Here is a 19,401-nt window from a genome sequence, read left to right on the forward strand (position 1 = left end):
ATTTGGACCACGTGGGGTTTTTTTTCCCCTCTAATACTTTCACCCACCTCATCCTCACACAAGCGCAATCTCGCATCCTCTTCTCTCCATCTACGTCACCTCCTCACGCATCTTACGAGGGCTCCAAGTCACGGCCCGTGAATTAATTAACTCGGTAACCACGATCCACGCGGTTTCGCTGTTATCAGCATCATGGAGGAAACGCGACAACGGGCGTGCTGTACTGCCAGGGTAAATATTCATATAATCAGATTAAATATCCCTTGCTGTACACGGCACAGACTGGACAACATTGCTTATACTCTCAGTAGCTGTTCACAAATTATTGAGGTTATATTTCCATCGCTGGAGACTCCGACGAAATCCTTCCAAAATCACAAGTGCTTCCCACTTGCACATTAATTTAGCAGATGCCACCCTTGCTGTTTTCATTTTATGGCAGCCCAGCGCACTCTGACCCCACTCCACGATATCTAGAGGTTGTCATGGACAGAAGTCTGACCTTCCAGCCCCACGTAAAACATATTTGTGAAAAGACCAAATCAAGAATCGCCCCGCTACCGAAACTTGCAGGAACGAACTGGGGCGACTCAGCCGATGTGTTGTGAACTGCCACCCTCTCGCTGATCTACTTGAGGGCCAGTCGCTGCACTCCAGCCTGGTCCGGGAGTTCGTACACAACATTTTTTGATTCACAATTATGTAACGTAATGCGCATCAATCAGAGCACTGAAACCGACACCAACTCCCTTGACTCCATCTTCTGGCGAACATTCTGCCACCAAATATCCACAGACATTCACATTATACCTCGCTGCTGACTCAAGTCCCGATCCCTCTTCTGGGATCGTGTTGGCACCATTCTAGAATCTCACCCAAATCTGGAAGAATGCTGGCAAACAGTGAAACATCGAGGATGTCCAGAATAAACAACTCGAGTGAGACCAAATGATCAACCTTCCGCGCTTTGACATTCTCCGAAGACACTGGCATTATCATCAACCGCATCAGAACATTAACAGGCCCGATGCAGGCACTTCCTTCACAAATGGAAAATTAAAGACAAGTCACAGTGTGACCGTGGCCATGCAACCCAAATTATGGACCGTATCGTAAAACCAGTCGTCTGCACTCATCCAATGGTGGAATAGCGAAACGACACAAACTCTTATGAATCCCTTTCCTGGCTAGCAGACCTCGACATGAGCATTTAGCTTCCGAACATATTGCTTGCATACACTGTAAAATAGGGCGAAGGAAAGAAGACACCAGAGGACGTCCATCACGGGGACCTGGCGTGAAATTAAATCATGCTTGAGACCCGTGCAGGATGGCGATGGCTTGGGGAGGTCTTCATCCAGGAGTGGTGAGTTTACCATGGCAGATGATGATCACCAAGCGGCTTTTTCTTTTAGGGAAAACCCTCCCCCTGCACAACTTCAGAGGTGTGCCATTACTGCTGGTCCTCGCTCCTCTTTCAGGAAATACATTTTCTTTATGTAATATTCACTTTGTTGAAAGACACTTATGTTAATCTCCTACCAATGTAATCGTCAGCACAATGTGAATGCACTTGTGTTTGGTTGGCGCACATGTCGTTCATGTCATCAGAGACACACGTCAAAACCTGCTTCATCGCAGCTGGATCATTTAATTGCACTTGATTACACACACATCTCCATGTAAAATAAAGTGAAAAACAATTTCAATGTATATCTAAAATAAATATTTCAGTATGAGCATTAACAAAAACAATTGTCTAAAAAATATTCAAGTAGTCATTTGCAGTTGCATACTTTTATGGTGGTTGTGAACACTTTGAGCGCAAGGGATTTGGTATTTTATGAAATATTACAACACCATTTTTTAAATGTTCTCCACCCTCGCCACTCTCCCAAATGTGCAGTGTCTTACAGCAGGGCCAGCTGTAATTGTCATGCACGGTAAATTGTGGCATTAGCAGGGGGTGGGGGGGGGGTAACGATTCACCTCCCTCGCGATTCAGTAATTGTGGCACGATTTGGGTTTACAATGAAATTCAATAAAAAAAAATATATAAAATACATCGCTGTGAATTAACTGGCCACTGGTGGACGCATGGGTCACAAGCACATTACAAACACCACACCTACAAAAAACATCTGATTTTTACACACGTGGGTTTGATGCATGCACCATCGGCTTAACACAAATATCAATATTCACCAACGAATTGACACATCGTCACACCCCTACTGCCAATCCCGTGCTACACACGCCACTGCTACACTACACATGGCTGTGGCCCTTATAAAATCAAGGTTAAATTATTCACACCGTTTAAATATTACTTTGTTACACACACACAGAGCTTGCTTAATGCCCTGTGCTTAAATTACACAGAATGGTTTTATATCAACAGAGATCATTTAATGTGCCTCAAGTCCTGAGTCATTTGCATAATTGTTGCGTACAATTTTGAAGTCAGTTTTTTTTTGGAAATTTTCTTCGTCCATTCTTCTGTCCGAGTTGCGCCACCGCAGTTTTTATGCAAGAGAATTGTCATGAAAAACGCAACGGTTAAATTGAAAATAGGCCCATGGCTAATTACACCAGCGCTACTCTATAACATATAAATAATCATTTAAGAACACTTGTCACACAAGCAGCACACGGGCCATGTACAGTAAATACAAGTTAGTGGGATTCCACACTCCATAATAAAACTACTGCCCTGCTCACTCTTATTTATTCGACGAGCCAAACTTTCTTAAATTTGGCTTCATCGTCAATGACTATCAGTATTAAGATATAATTTAACGCGAAGGCTGGCTTAATATCCAGTGTACTGTAGCGTTAGAGTGCAGGCATGTCAGTGGAAATATCCACATTTCAAGCTCATTTGGCCAGCTTTGTTAATACCCTTAAATAAAGAGCAAGATAGTCTTTGACTGTAACCATTAGAGGCCAGTTAATTCTCACTCGTTTGGGTGAAGTTGCCTCCTGCTACAAAAACGAGTAAACTTTGCGCACAGTAGAACTTGCGGTCATACTGCTGACAGAGATGCCAATGGGGGGTCTAGATTGATAAAATATCTGCTGGCAGTTTGATCGTCCTAAAGTCTGAAACGTCTCTTAATATTTTTCAGAATTGTCAATAATTTTCAACGTGAATTTTTGGTGCCATTTCTCAACAATGAGTATTTGTTATCTCACTTGTTCAAACAGCTGTATTATTATACTCCCCCAAAACATTTATATTCAAGAAATCCACAACTCAGCATGTAATGCATACGATTTATAAAAACTCACATCCTATGTACATCATCTTCTAAAGCCCCTGAAGAAAAATGTTATACCCTAACCCTAACTTTAGACTTTAGTGCATCGTTGGGGTATAAGTATCCTCCTGACCACAACAGCTGGTTTGTTAACCATTAAAATCGCTATGAATGACGAGATGCGATCTCCCTAGTATGCAGGAGGTCGTGGGTTTGATCCTCACCCTGACACCTGTATATATGGAGTTTGCATGTTCTCCCCGTGGTTGTGTGGATTTTTCTCTGGGTCTTCCAGTTTTTTCCTCCACATTTAGAAACATGCCTTTTGATTATTTGCCTGATATAAATTTCCACATGATAAGCCACTTTGTTGAGCTATCATTTGTGGTCTGGCTGCTTCTGAAAAAGGGCTTAATAGCTCAGTAGGCCTTTTCTGGTAAATAAAATAGTTTAATGTGACATTAACCTTCGCTTGAAAGGCATTGCCCCTTTTCCGTAGAGAACTCGGTCCGTCGCTCTGCCGTTTTCTTCCTGTAACGAATGGGCTTCACACTGCCTGTGCACTGCAAAGTCAATTTCCACGAATCTTTCTGAGGGCGGCGGCGGCGGCAGTGAGAGCATCACCAAACAAGGAGGTAGACGAGCAGGAGGTGCATGGTGAGGAGGTAGAGAGCGGCGACAAAGCTCTTGCGGGAGTGAGTGTGGGCTGCGCAGTAGCGAGCTCTTCCGCGTAGCCAGTGCCGCACACAGAACCCCACTCGCCGGACCTGAGGAATTCAAGCACGGAGGGAGCGCGTGTTGGCACCTTCCAGTAGGATACATCACGAGATGGGATGATAGTCGAGGAACACGATGGAATGGCCACCAATGGACAGGATGTGCTAAGGTTACAACCGCGATGATGGAGCAGTGAGATCAAGTGGATGAGTAAGATGGATTGTGACATCACAGGCCGCGAGGGATGGCAATGACATCGGTAGGCCTTCATCCAGCAGTGGAAAGATAGTGGCTGATGCTGATGGTGACAATGATGCCCTACCTGCCGGGTCAGTAGGTGGTGCCGTGGGTCATAAACCAGCGATTCTGCCTCATCTCCCCATTGCCCGCGCTCTCCAATGCAGCCATCACCATCGTCTGCATCACCTCCTTCCCAGTCAACTACCACAGTGTGCTGGTCTGCGGAGGAAAGTCCAAACACCCCTGCACTCCTGAAGAAGAAAAAAAAGAGAAAGTGATGAAAATATGGAACAGTTGTCGTATTAAGAGACTGATCTTAGGACTGTGGAGTTTCCCCAATAGTTTAAGGTCTCAAATTAAATGGAGCACTGCCTTACACCCACTTGAGCAGGGAGATTCTGTAAGTGATCCAAGAAATATGCCGTGAGTCAATATTCATTCATGAAGGATGTAATAATTTCAACTTGTAACGCACACAGTATTTGCTCGCTCTTGGGAGATAATTACTCGGAGTCACGAGGAACCACAGACATGCAGAACAGGCAAGTTTGCAGTGAGCCGGCACCAATTTCCCCCAAAGCTCTGCGGTCCTCTATATATGAAGGTGTTCTCAGTCAACTAACGAGTATTTACATGTGGGAGGAAACCGGAGCACCTTGAGCAAACTCACATGTGTGAGGAGGGTAACACTCAAAATGCCATACAGAAGGAACAAATGGAGTCCACATTTGTTGTACCACCTTATCCTGGCGAGCCAACGTATGGCACCTCGATAACCATGGGAAAGGATATTCGCAACATTTGAACAATCCACCAACCCTCGCCTCCAGTGCTGACTTACAGGTGTACACCACCAACGCCTGGTGGATGCTTAGCTAATGCATTTAAGGGTTTTTTTTGCACCAAGCAAACCAGAAAACCTATGCGTTTAAGAACGTCACTCTAAGACCCAGAAAGACGGGATTACAAACCTACGTGCGAGCATGCCATCTCTTGGTAACCTCGCAGCCCAGCTGGATTGGAAACGTTTCCAGTCTACATGATCTAGCAACCAAATTGCTGACTTGTTAACTTCGTCTCACAATGTCATGACAGCACTCTTTACTGACCACACTCATTTAGTCGCATACTTTCTAAGACACTCTGCTGTCCAACACGATCAAAACATCACTCTCAATCATTCCTGACTTGAACGCAATTTTTTTTAGGCCAACAGAAACATCTGTCGTTTTTTACTCGGGGGGGGGGGGAAACCTCTCCAATGAATGCTTTAACCATGTAACTGGGCCATTACACATTCTTTACTTTTTTCCCCTGCACTGGCCATACAGAGGCTGGTGTTACATCTGTTTTTCAGCTCCTTTATTTTAATTCAGCTTTGCCCTTCAAGGGCAGATGGCCCAACAGGACAGCAGGCATTCTTTGGACTCACTCACACTGTACCTTTTCCAATGTTCCCATAATTTACCTCGATTCAAGAAACACTTTCATCTTTGTCTACTCTCCGTTGATAGCTGCTTTGCATTTTAGGCCTTTGGGCTTATGCCCAGCAACCGCGATACAAAATTCATCATCACTCCAGTTAACACTTAGCAATTAATAATTTCATCCCCTAGTTAGAACAATGGAGATGATAACAATGGTGAGGTGCTTACGGTCTATTCTTATTGATACTACCTGTGCTTTACAAAGGTGTGTACGTGTAAAGAAACTTACCTGGCTTCTCCAAGGCGATGGAGGCCAGGCGAAGGCTCGGATGGCAGAGAAGGCTTGTGGCGAGGAGCTCCAGGAGGGCCGACATCTTCATATTGACCTTCCCCCTGACACAAAGGCACGAGACAAAATGCTGCATTAAGTTGTACAGACTAAAGGGGCAAGTGCTGTTAGTGAGCACCTATTAAGGCTATATGACTTCACAACCTTGGAAGGTTTTGGCAGTTCCACATCTTTGTCTCCCCAGCGTTGATTTTTACATACTGCATCACATACTCAATTGAGGCTGAGTCGACCCAGAGATCAGATTAGGTTCAAACACAAACTTACCACTTCAATTGGGCATAACTAGGAATAGAACCAAAGTCACCAGATGTAATGGTCGACACACATACCGACACACACATACTTTTATCAGACAATATCAAGCATTGCCAGATGATGCAGATATCAACAAATCACACATATATAAAGAAAGCTATAAACATGCACACATATATAATAAAATATATTCACACATCCAGCTATAACCAGCTACATACATAAACACACACACATATACGCAGCCCTTTTTCAATCCACTGCAGATTGAGGGCCTCACTATGCCTGTGGGTCACAGGAGTTGTTTTGATCATACTTCACCATGCTGGTCAGTGTGGGTTGGTGAAGAGGGGCCCAGGATTGCTTCAGATATCAGTCCCCACTAATGTTACCTGTAGTTAGGAATCAAATTAGATCATCAGGTTGATAGTGCAGTGCACAAACCACTGCACAACCGCTCAATCCAAACACAAACATATTTTAGAATACATAGACACAACCAGGTACGCACATACATTTGTCAAGCATACTTTCCTACACATACAGTTTGAATCATGTACACAAATAAACACAAAAGGACATTTGTTCACATGCATACATACGCATCATGGATGATTTTTGGATAAAATATATAGATCTTCGAATATTGACCGAAAATGTTTGCATCTTTTTTGGATTTACATTGTGTTATTTATTTATGTATGTTTGAGCTGAAGACAGTGACATCCTTTGATACCATGTGACATTGTTTTGGCTGCAAAATGGCACTCGTGAAGACATGTTCATGATGTCACTTCTTTTTCCAAAATAAACCGGAATAAACATTATTTTGGATCGTCCAAAATTCCATATCTAGGCCTGATTTTTTTTACGTCTCAGATTCATCCCAAAAGCGAGAGTTCATCCCGAACACAGACAAAAATATGTACACTAAAACAGACATTTGTACAGACATGCAAACCTGGGAGCACGGCCGATTGGCAAGCAGCGCAAGCTGCTGCTGCAGGGCCAGCGCGTGCACTCTCAGCTGCTCGTAACGGCCTTGTGCCTCCTGCAGGTTGTGTTGCAGACCTTGCACCTGAGCCCCCAGGGCCGCGCGTTCTCCATCGCCATCCTCCGCCTGCCGCGCCAGCGCCGCACGCAACACGGCCCTCTCCGCCTCCTCCCTGCGTCTCTCAGCGGTCGTCAGCGAACTCGACACCTGTGCCTCTTGATCTCTGATCATGCTCTCCTTGGCTGCCAAGCGAGACTGGAGCTGGGATGCTCTTGCAAGTGCCGCTTTGCGCTGCAAGGATGCGGTGTCGGTAAGCTCCCTCAGCTCGGTGTCTTTCTGCGCAAGGGCTGCTGCACTGATCTCAGCATTCAGCAGAAGTGTAGATATTTTGCGGTCCTTTTCTTGATGCAGTGCATGCAGGGTCGCTATCTCTCGATCCCGGTCTTGACATTTCACATTCAGCATCTTGATTTCTTGTTCTTTGTGCCTCCATTCCAAATGCAACTTTGCAATGTCTTTCTCCTTGTCTTGACGCTGCGTATTCAGTATCGCGATTTCTCGCGCCTTGTCCTGGTGCCGAGTGCTTAATGTCACCATCTCTTGCTTCAGTGATGTCATCTCTCGTTCCGTGTCCTGAAGTTGCACATTTAGTGTTGCGATCTCTCGTTTCTGGTCCTCACCTTTTGCTTTTAGTCCCGCAATCTTTAGTTCCGTATTCTGGCCTTCCGCATTTATCATGGCAATCACTCGCTCACTGTCTTTGTGTTTTGTGTGCATTGCCACAATCTCACGCTCTTTGTCTTCACGTTCTGCTTTTAGCATCACGAGTTCTTGCTCCTTGGTCCTGTGTTCCGTTTTTAGCTTCACGATTTCTCGCTCCATATCTAGCTGCTCTACATCTCGCGATGCAATCATTCGCTCGTTTTCCTCCCATTTCAATCTTAACGTCATGATCTCTTGCTCCATGTCCTGGTGCTTCATGTGCATCATCACAATCTCTTCCTCTTTGTCCTGGTGCTTGGCTTGGAGTATCCCGATATCTTGCTCCTTGAATGCACACTCCGTTTTTAACATCGAAATCTCTCGCTCTTTTGCCAGGTATTCTGTTTGCATCGTCACCATCTCCCGTTCCTTTTCCTGGAGAGTGGCCGATGTCTTTTGCAGCTGATCGTAGGTCTTTCTGCCCCTTTCCACCTCCACCGCCACCTGCAATTGTTGTGTCGTCATCATTCACAGCTTTTGTTCAGTTTGTATTCGATTTCATGACATACTATTGTACATTATAATTGTACGATTAACTAAGTGCTTACCATCTACTCCTATCACCAATGCATAATCCAACTTCTATCTTACCGATAACACCACCTTTAATTCTCATCCTAGATCTAACTCTACCTCTCACCGAATCCCTACCCAATTGTTGTGTTCCAATGAACAATTACATTTGGGCTGACCCAGCCAAGCAAAGTGTAGAGCCAACTTTGCCTGGGCTGTGGAGCTCGCTTTTCCAACGGGGCCACCCAATCTTAGCCGAGACACTGTCAGAAACAATCAGAATATCCCAGGGTAAACAGGAAAGGGACCCACATATCAGTGACGTAGGTCAGCATCAATGCTGGTAGCTTGAGACAGTGTATGCTAACCTAAGCACACATTTAACCATGTTTAAAAATCAATTATCTTTGGTCGTGGATGAGAGAGAAAGGGGTTTGGGGAGATGAAGAGGGGGTACAAGGTCATGCAGCCACATATCACAGCTGATACGGATTGCTCATTTTACCCATAGCCCTAACTATGGTCCAAACTCCACCCCTGAATCAATCATCACTCCTAAATGTGTCTTTAACCTTAACTATACCCCCCTTAACCTACTGCCGTCCCTAACAATACCAATAACCCTATAACCTACCTCTTATCCTTGCTGCTACCACAAGATTTCCCATAATTCTGAACCTAGTCTTACCCCTTACAATATCTCAACCCCTAAACTTACTCCTAACACTTATCGCTGTAGCCTTATCCCTAACATTACCCCAAAAGTCAGTGAGCTTGTATTTATAAGAGCAGAACTTAGAGGTCGGGCTTCAACACTGCAACAATGACATCATCTCTCAGAGGTACATATGTTGAACTTCTTTGACACTGCACATAGCCAACCGTGCTAATCGGACGTGCAAAGTTATGCCAAAAGTACAGTCGCTTGGACGGCACTGGCCATGGTGAGCGTTTGATATGAACTTTATCTTATCTTAATGGAACTTATATGGCGTTTTAACCAAGGCGCTTTACAAATAATTAACGGTACACATATGAATGTAATGGTGGAGATGAGGTGATTGAAATAGATGAGAGAAAGCAATGGGGAAATCTGTGATGCGTTAATTAGGCGAAAGTGAAATCGATGACAGTAGGTGATGATGCATGGATTAAACGAATAGGGAATGAATAATAGTCGTATAATGAGACTACTGTATTAAGAAGGAACAGTAACGGAGGTGGTTATGAGTGGGAGATTAAGGGGTCATGGGGTGAGCTAGGGGAAATAAGTGAGTTTTGAGTGATGAGCGGAAACTAGTGAGCAAAGGCGAGTGTTTAATGCGGAGCGGAAGTTTGTTTCAGTGAAGGGGGGCAAAAAGAGAAAAAAGCGAAAGTGTGATTGAGCACAAGGAGAAACACACAAACAGCAAAGATTGAGACCGCAGAGGGCGAGAAGGCACGTAGAAATATACAAGAGTGGCAAGATACAGTGGGGCAACACCATGAATGGATTTGTAGACCCAATCATTTGCCATGTCGCTCACCTTTCCCTCTAGACGTATGCCCTCTGCCTTGGCCTTGCTTGCCTCCTCCACGGCTGCTGCCAGCATCTCCCTGGTTTCTCCCAGTTGGCGCTCAAGGCCAGCGCTCGTCGCATCCCAGAGGAGCCGTTTGGCCTGGGAGTGGCGGGTGTGGGCGAGTGGGCGGGATTCTGGGAATCGATCGATTCGCTCCGATGGCTCCGTCACATCGCCCTGGCAAGTGAACGCCTCTGCCTCGGCCTCTTGCAGGCGGTCGGCCTCACGCTCACGCTCCTAAACAGTGGAGTGGAAATGATGTCAGCAGCAACAACAGCAACCACCACCGCATAAGAAGCTACAATTACAGCAACAAAAGCAGCAACATCTGCAGCATGACGGTGTAGTGTGGTGTAGTGTGGTGCAGCGTGGTTCATGATGGTGTCGTGTGGCTAATGATTGGTACAAGGTGGTGTGTGGTCTGGTTAATCATGGTTAATCATGGTTCAGCATGGCTCATGATGGTGCAAGGTGATGCAGGGTGATGCATGTGCCTGTAGCGTGGCAATGAGATGGGCTCGCTCCTCCATGAATGAGAGGTTGAGTCGCTCCAGTTCCTCAGCCAGATGCTCCGATTCTGCACGCGCACTGTTCTCCTGCTCCTCGAGTAGCTGAAGCTGCAGAACAAACATGATCATCAACGTTGCTATCATCATCAGCAGCAGCAACAATACCACCACCATCAGTGGTAGTAACAGCAGCACCAGCATTAGCTAAAACATCATCATTCTCATGATCATCTTCAACAGCCTCAGCATTAATACAAGCATTATGACACTCGCGCGCTGCATCCATTCATCACCATCATTCGTATCACATTCATCATGTTCAACGCTCTTATCATTATCATTATGACTCGTAGCAACAGCAGCATCAGCACTGGCATCATAATCATTAGTAGGATCACTGTCAGCACCAACCACAGTCGTCTTCATCATTATATGTATGAAAAGTTCCTCCACCATCCCATGCAGTATGACACTGCCACCACTATGATGACCAGCAGCACCAATGGTGCATCGTGGTTGGCATAGGCCCTGGTGCCACAAAATAAATTGGACCACCTGTCGAGATTCCCCTGTCTTGGTAGCCCAGTGCCGAGGCACCTCCAAGCCCGTGGGCCTTGGTGCAGTTACACTGCCTGCACGCTTGATGGCTAGGCCACAGAGCTGCACTGGCAGCGCCACTTCCACCATCAGGCTCTGTCGGGCACCTTAGTTGTTTTCAACGCCAGCTGCTTGTTGCAGTCGTCCACAGCCACCCGCAGCTCGGAGCACTCTGCCTCGCTGGCGCTCCTCTTCACCGCCGCTTCCTGCAGCTGCACACGGTGACAGCAACAACATCGATCGCATCATCAGCACCACCAGCTACAGCTTCACCAGTAGCAATATAAGCAGCCGCAGTACCATCAACAGCATCAATCATATCAATGCCACAAACATCACTGGTAGTAATATCACCAAAACCATGAACGCCAGTGTAACAATCAACAGCAGGACCATCACTCGCTCCGAGTTCTAAATGAATATTTATTCATCTCGTGAGGTGATGCCAACATCATAAATGGAATGTAATTGTGCATAAAAACAAGCACCTCATCCTTCACACAGGGAAGCACACAAACTCATTCTCAAAACAACTTTCCAACTAAAACCAGCAAAAAATAAGGAGCCAGCCTGCGTGATTCTAAAGTGTCACGAAGCAAAGTTTATGCAGGGGTAATGAATGCAGCTCACGTGCAGTAGTGAGATGGTTTGTTGCTTTGCGAGACGGTTAGACGGTGACGGCCAATGATGATGATAGGGATGTCATTTTTGAAACCGCTGATCTCACTATTACCTGTGTCTGGGCTGTACTCAACTTGGCGGAGAGCGTGGAGAGGGTGGCGACTGCCTCGGCGAGCGAAGCCTCCGTGGCCTGAAACCGAGCCGCATGGGCAGACTCAGAGTTCAGGGCACGCTCCTTCTCCTGCAGGGCCCCCTCAAGGCGAGCGTTCTCCTCCACCAGTCTGGGGTGTGCAAAATGCCAGCGAGGAATGGGCAAGTGAGCGACAGTATTGGGGGCAAGTACTGTTATATAGCACCTATTAAGGCAGGTACAGCCCACAAGGGGATGGTGAGACCAGCTCCAAATGTGATGCAGTGTGCTATTCACTACCCAGAAACTTCCCCACGCAGAAACTTCCCCGAGCAGACTCACAAACACACACTCGCACTGAGTAGCAAGCACTCATGTACACATACACACAAAGACAAAGCGAATGCAGTTAACAAGTACCTATTAAGGCAGACTGTGACCACACTGGCTACACACACAGAAAAGGATCACGTGCGGGGGAGCATGTGTGCGTACACTGAGATGCGGTCGCACAGGTTGCTCATGGCGGAATGGTGGCTCTCTTCGTCTTGGCTCTTCTCGTTCTGCAGCTGGCTCAGCTGGCTCTTCAAACGCTCGACCTCCGCCTGGGCCGAAAAAACGTCGTGATACGGCACAGCACATCAAGGCAAAGTAAGACACAGACATGACTGCAATTAGTAACTGATCGATCATGCACTTAGCCACCGATGGCTTGGTGTTGTTTGTTGATGACTTTGTTATGTCAGCTGATGGCTGTGATATTTGTTGATGGCTGTGTGATATTTTTTGTATGACTGCTGGTCCACTGTGTGATGTCTGCTGGTGGCTGTGTGACGTCCGCTGGTGACTGTGTGATGTTAGCCGATGGCTGCATGTTTATTGATGGCTGTTCTTTGCGCAGACACTGGTGGATGAACGGGGCGTGTGGTCGAATGGAGGGGCGGAGGCGGAGTCGAGCACCTGCAGTCCGTTGGTACGGACTTGTAGGCTTTGCCGTGTGTCCATCTCCTCAAGCTGCTCCTCCAGCTCCTGGATCTGCTGCTGTAGTTGGTTTCTCTCCAGCTCAAGGTCTCCTACCACGGAGCGAAGACCTGGGGAGTGGTGCCACTCGGCATTAATGTTGCAACATGCTGTGAGCCAGCACCAATTACATCCACTGTGAAGTACGCATGATTGCGGGTTCTGGTGGGTTATTAAGCAGGTCATACCGGGCATTGTTTTTAAGCAAAGACAGGGGAGGCAGCAAACACAAGCATTAATCACGGATTTGTTCAAATCGGCATAAAGGCATTTTAAAGAGAACCACACAATTCCAAGTTAATCTGATTTATGGCAACTTGTGGTTTTTGTCTTGCATCACTTTGAATTTTCAAATTGTGTCTTATTCCATCAATGTGAAGTTTGAGGAGAGAGATGTTTTTTTCACTCAACGAAATCCGTTCAGTAACTCCCTTCCTGAACAACGTTGTTTTTGGCTTTTAAGAATTTCAGGATTATATGTCAGTCTTGTGATAAAGATCTTGGCCTATAGAAAGTGACTCAGATATGAGGCATCAAATGCTATATACACAAGATCAGCAAAGGCCAAAGACTTTAATCTCAATAGCAAACATTTCATGAAGCTAATAATATGGCGATTTCACCCAACAATAAAATATACTACCTGTCAAAGTCATTAAGCCACACGGCATCATGAGATAATACACACAATGCTGTGTAGCCTAAACCTTTTTTTTTCTTTAATGGCCAATCCATACCTTGCAAGGACAACACATTGGTCAACAGTCCACTCACTGTGTCCACTGATATGTGGTGTGTTTTGGCCTTGCAAACTATTATGTATTTTATTTTTTCCCGTGGCTGGTGCGGATCTTGGTTTTGATTCAGATTTTTTTTTCAGGTTTCAACCAATGATCTGACACCACAATGGTAAACGTATGTAATAATAAAACCAACTGATGGGATATAAATGAAAGCACTTCTAAAATATCACAAGTAAATGAAGCCACACATACCTCGAACAGCGGAGGTGTCACACATCAAGGGGTATTCAGGACTGGGCACATGCCCCTGGGAGGGAATGGACACTGGAAATGTATGCAAAACAAACTTCAACATGAGGGCAAGGCACAGGCAAGACAAGACACAAGGCACAGGAAGAGCAAAGCAGGGCAAGGCTGGGACAGGGCAAGGAAAAGTTGGACAATGCAGGGTAGGCAGGAGGTGATACAATGAGCATGGTTGTAGCGATCGTCTATGCTTGGCCACATACACAGTCGTGACCGAGCGACAGAAATACTAATAATTTTCTAGAGGAGCTAAAAAGCCGCTAACTTGGCATGAATGCAGAATCTCCCCAAAAATGTATTTTTTAAAATCGGGGTGCAGAGATTAAGCTCATGTAATTGAACCAAAGCTTATCAAAGATTGTATCTGCATCTTGTCAAGGATGCAGAATCGAAACGTAAAATCAGACTTTTAAAGACTTACTTTTTTAATTTCAGTGATGAGTACGAAAGCTAAAGTTGACAAAAAGCAGACAAAAACTGCTGCTGGTTTTGAGCATTAAATGAGGCATTTTTTTACATAGCATAAATCTTAAAGGTAACAATTTGCAAACTTCAGCCATTGTACCCTACTATGACATAGCTTACTATATTTACCAATTGCCACATGCATGCAATGTGCAATAACTTATTGGAAGATGCAACTCAAAATAACAAACAGCTCTTATCTTGGATCTAGGCTTTGATTTTGCAGTTGACCGACATGAGTTTTAAGCTTTATGAGAAAGACTGTCAATTCACAGTTATGCACTCCCTCGTACCATTGCAGATACGTCACTGTACTGTCTTATAAAAGCAGATACGAATAATATGAGTCACATCACAGGAGTTCAATAAAGATGTCCCAGACCATCATTTGTCAGACAGCCTAGGAAACATGGCATAGGATGTATCTACAATGCATCCTCCTTCGATACAAATGCATGTGAATAGTATAGATGGGCAAAACATAGGGTAGAGCCATGATGAGGTGCAATGGCTGAAGTATTGGAATCCCCGTGCTAATGCAGTTGAATTCCATTCACTCAGCATGGTATAATGGGAAAAACTTACAATGCCATGCAAGTCCAAATATGCGGCATGTGAGTGCGCATTTGTGTTTGTGTGTGCACATGCGAGTGTGCACATGTGTGTGTGAAGGTGAGTAATTAAGACACCTGTTAAACCGTGGAAACATTTAGTAAAATATAGTGCAGCATTCTATGGAACTCCTGGAACAATGTTTTCGCGGAGCATTTCTTTAAACAAGAAATCTTGCACTGTTGTTGACTTCTGCCGAGTGTGGGCCATTAACGAATGGGTTTCCTGGTGTTAACGGAAAAAGCCCTCTACAACACCGTGGAGCATGTTCAGCGCAGAACAGTACACATTTTGTACAATATTCCACTGGTTACTATACACACGTAAGGACCTTTTCTCAATCCACTCCTGCATGAAGACCTACCCCACACAGTGCAGGTAATGGGGGCTATTTGACCATGCTTTACGACATTCGTCAGTGTGGGTTAGCAAAGACATGGTATCATCGCAATAGAATGGATTTTACTGCCCTGCCCTCTGCCGCCGAACACATTCCCTGCAGCTATGATATTTTGGCATAAGTGTCATCTATCCAAGATATATCCAGGTTTAACCGTGGTGAGCTTCAGAGATTTTACAAGACTGGGTACATTAAATGTGATTTGGTCATTGGCCCATTGAAGTCAGTTTGGTATACATTTTGTACAATGGTATGATGGTGGCTTTACACATCCTATTAAAATTCAAAGGCATCACAAGTTTAATGTGAAGGAAGCACTGTCCCAAACAGATGTTACCTGCATGATCCACACTGTAATCATCCCACAGGTCAGCCAAACTCTCGCCCTCTCCCAGAGGAGACACTTTCTTGGACTGCAAACTTCTTGCTTCACGTGTTGCAGCCTGGAATTACAGCAGTGGAATTATGGAAATTGAGAAATGTGGGAAGTGTTTGAAAATGGAAATTCTAAGATTTAAAAAATATGTATTTTGAACGTCTTTCGCACCGTACGTAGCCAACCGTGCTAATTAGAGGTTCAGGGTGGGAAGGCCAACAAAAGATTAAAACAATGGTATTAATTTAATGATGATGAAACTGACAATGCGCATGCTGATTGTGGTAAATGTTGAGCAATATGATTATGGTGATCATGATGGCAATGTCGATGATGGCGACTGCTGGTATTGATGCTGCTGATCATGACGGTGATAACAAAAATGAAAAAGCTTATTATGGTGGCTACGCTGATTCTTGTTCTGATAGTTATACGAATGCTTTACCTGCTACAGCTACTGATAATCTAGACAATGATGCGTGATAGTGATTAAGGCAGATACTACTGATATACTTATGAATACGATGGCAGGATCGGTGATGCTTTATAACAGTGATTGTGATGATGGAGTGGAAGATATTGCCAATGTTGACACTGCGCTCTTGTTGCTGCAAATTATGCTGCTGATGAGAATGACAAAAACTTCGACGACTATCATGATGACGATGTAGAAGATAATAAGAACCCAACCTCGTCATCGGTGTCACTCACAAGTCTGCCATCATTGGCTAGCTGCCCTCCAGGCTCATCTTCTGCCCTCAGGAGGCTGCGAGGGGCTTGTCCTTTGCCCGCCCCAGATGCTCCCCCAACAAAGGATGGATGCTCAGAGTACCCCGGAAACAGCCAGTCATCTTCAATCAGTCCTGTGTGGCGGGTGAATAGCAAAGCTCATCATCACCATTAAAAGGCCCCAACTGTTGTCAAATGTGAACCGCCAAAAGTAAGTGCAAGAGGAAGTGTGGGGGGGGGGGGGGGAGCCAGGTTGCCCCTCAATCGCAGACTCCATTCATCTGCTCGTAGGGTGCCATGCCCTTCAACGAGACACACAACCATCCATCCTTATTCTCACAATAAACGTGTTGCATCACTTGCGTGAGAATCAATTAAATTAAAACCCCTCAAATCAAAATTAACTGGAGGGAGAGCTTTGCCGGTTAAAGGGGAAAAATATCCGGCCTACACCAAAAAAAGATTACGCATAATTATTAACCATAAATGATATTCATATGTAATCAACACCTAACACATTTAATTAAAATACTATTATTAATCACAGAAAACTTAATATATTTACTCTTCAATTACACTTCAAAAATCACGATGTGGACTGTAGTCTAATCAATCACTTACGATCATAATCCACCACGACCCACAAGGCTGATCGTTAAACATAAACACATCTACACCGATTCTCAATGGCTTGAAGGGTTTGTTTTGGTAATATTTGCATGTGATTTGCATGAATTATAAATACTCACAAAGTAAATTTTATGCACTTAACATCACTAAATATTATTTATATAACTGCAAATAGAATTAATTCCTCCACCCACACCTTTAAAAAAAAATACATGACAAAATGGCCGTGATGACAAGTAATTGTTTCTTTGAACGTCGAGATAATGAACAACAAACTAATGTTGCCACCACACAGGACTAATGTTATGCCAATTCGATTAAAAAACACTTCAAAATGTATCTAGAGCCTCATTTTACACAAGTTGAAGGTGCCATACCTGTTTGGACGACCAACAAATCATGACTTGTGGTAGTCCAGATTAGAAAAGACGGTGCAATAAGTTGTGTAATAGGGCTGATGTAAGGAAATCAAACCATCACATGACTAATCTTGACCTTGGCCAAGAGATACCATTGTGTTAGCAAGCCTCGCAGGCAGATGGAAGCGTACCCTCTCTCTCTTCCATGGTCACACTGACCACCGAGTCCTGCGAGATGACACGATGGACATCCTTCTCGCCATCCTGGTGCCACCACAGGAAACCAAAATGTTTAAATTAGTAGGCTGGCTCAGGGAGATTATAACACGTCAAAGATACTGAGCTGGTACCAATGATATACTGGATTCAAATTCCGGTTTCAGCCACCTATGATAAAAACCAGACTCTTCAGTGTAGTGATTCGATGGGTTCATCCTGGTCGTGATATGCCACTCATTACTCCGTACAACCTATCTTGGGTATTACAATCAACGGATTACCATCTCATGGTTGTCCTGCCAACCCGTCTGGTTGGCACGAGGGATAGAACTATTGTCAATTTAGATTACAGGACCATCTTCCATGAGAACTTCGGTCATGCCGTTCTTGTCTCGTGTTATGTCAGACATAAAAATTCGTGCCACGGTGGCGAGATCTTATCTCCCTCGCCTGGTATGCGCATAGAGTCATGGGTTCGATCACGACCCCAATGCCTGTATATTTGGACTTTGTATATTCTTCTCCTCATCTGGATCCTCTGGCTTTCCCCTCCAAATGTAGAAACGTGCGTTTTGATTAGTTGGCTGCGATAAATGTTCACATGATAAGCCACTTTGTTGAGCTATCATTTGTGGTCAAGTCGTTTCTGAAAAAGAGCTCATAGCTCAGTGGGCTTTACCTGGTAGATAAAATAGTTTAAAATATGGTTATTTCGTAGAAGTTCTAATATAAGCATGGGTAATGAGTGGTTAGTGGTTGGATGCTGCAGGATTGTCGAATGTGGTGAGATGATGAATAACAAGTATATTTTAAAGCTGCTTTGGGGTGGTTCTTTGATTAAAGGAGTGAAATAAACTGGCATGATAATATTTTTTAGAAAATAACATTTCTTGAGAAAATAATACATTTCTTCTTTTTTGCCGAATTCAGCATCTTATTGCTTTAAAAATTAGATTTTTGACCCTTACAATACATGGTGAGCTCATAAGGATCATGACAGTCATGCAAAAAATTACAGTACAAATGAGACAGAAAAAAAGAAATACTGTAAAACTGAGACCCAAGAAACGACATTCTTGAATCAAGTCACGACCCCGAATCAGGATTGGAGGCTAAATCGTTAAAATAGGTGATTAAGACAATGGCCGTGATGACCAATTGACCTTGGATAGAAAGTCGCACCTTCGCCGAGTTGTGCAGCACCGCTTGCTCCAGGTCTAACTGCATCACGCGCTCCAGCTGCTCAAACACGTGCAGCCGTGATGCAAGCTCCTCTGTGGAAAAAGCACATTGCTGTCAGAGATCGCGCTAAACAGCACAATGGTTACAAGCAAGTCAAGGTTTACAGGCCTGCCAAAGTGGCGGACAGTTGCCTGGCTGTATTCTACTGCTGTGCTGAACAGCACAGATATTATCGGCAGTTCGGCTGGGTGGTTCAGCAGTGCTGCTCTGGTGTATTTCTGCTGAATCTATTGCGGTGCAACGATGCTTACCCATGTTGTACTGATATGTAATGTTGCACTGCTGTGCCATACATTATAATCTGTGTTCTGGGGTGGGGTGGAATAGTGGGAAAGTACATATCTTCTCTCTCCATGTCTGTGCG

At 44.7% G+C, this 19,401-nt stretch overlaps 1 protein-coding gene across 9 annotated transcripts in view; it reads right to left on the reverse strand.

Annotated features, from left to right (window-relative positions):
- Positions 1 to 1,643: 1,643 nt before the first annotated feature.
- The window catches only part of LOC144932594 (uncharacterized), a 28,391-nt gene continuing 10,633 nt past the window's right edge, over positions 1,644 to 19,401 (reverse strand). For 5 of the 9 annotated variants that reach the window (XM_078856814.1, XM_078856818.1, XM_078856815.1 and 2 more), the window contains 15 exons: positions 18,978 to 19,069; positions 17,768 to 17,840; positions 16,549 to 16,721; positions 15,820 to 15,925; positions 13,952 to 14,023; positions 12,897 to 13,027; positions 12,432 to 12,541; positions 11,919 to 12,087; positions 11,293 to 11,397; positions 10,574 to 10,696; positions 10,047 to 10,316; positions 7,213 to 8,451; positions 5,934 to 6,037; positions 4,300 to 4,468; positions 1,644 to 4,027 (listed from right to left, as the gene is read on the reverse strand). In XM_078856814.1, the coding sequence (XP_078712940.1) occupies positions 3,881 to 4,027; positions 4,300 to 4,468; positions 5,934 to 6,037; positions 7,213 to 8,451; positions 10,047 to 10,316; positions 10,574 to 10,696; positions 11,293 to 11,397; positions 11,919 to 12,087; positions 12,432 to 12,541; positions 12,897 to 13,027; positions 13,952 to 14,023; positions 15,820 to 15,925; positions 16,549 to 16,721; positions 17,768 to 17,840; positions 18,978 to 19,069 (3,083 nt within the window). In that variant the 3' untranslated portion in view covers positions 1,644 to 3,880. Of the gene's footprint in view, positions 4,028 to 4,299; positions 4,469 to 5,933; positions 6,038 to 6,567; positions 6,644 to 7,212; positions 8,452 to 10,046; positions 10,317 to 10,573; positions 10,697 to 11,292; positions 11,398 to 11,918; positions 12,088 to 12,431; positions 12,542 to 12,896; positions 13,028 to 13,951; positions 14,024 to 15,819; positions 15,926 to 16,548; positions 16,722 to 17,767; positions 17,841 to 18,977; positions 19,070 to 19,401 lie in introns of those variants that run through there. The other 4 variants (XM_078856816.1, XM_078856817.1, XR_013636923.1 and 1 more) reach the window with 4 other exon arrangements.

This window comes from Lampetra fluviatilis, chromosome 5 (genome assembly GCF_964198595.1).
Source record: "Lampetra fluviatilis chromosome 5, kcLamFluv1.1, whole genome shotgun sequence".
Taxonomy (NCBI): domain Eukaryota; kingdom Metazoa; phylum Chordata; class Hyperoartia; order Petromyzontiformes; family Petromyzontidae; genus Lampetra; species Lampetra fluviatilis.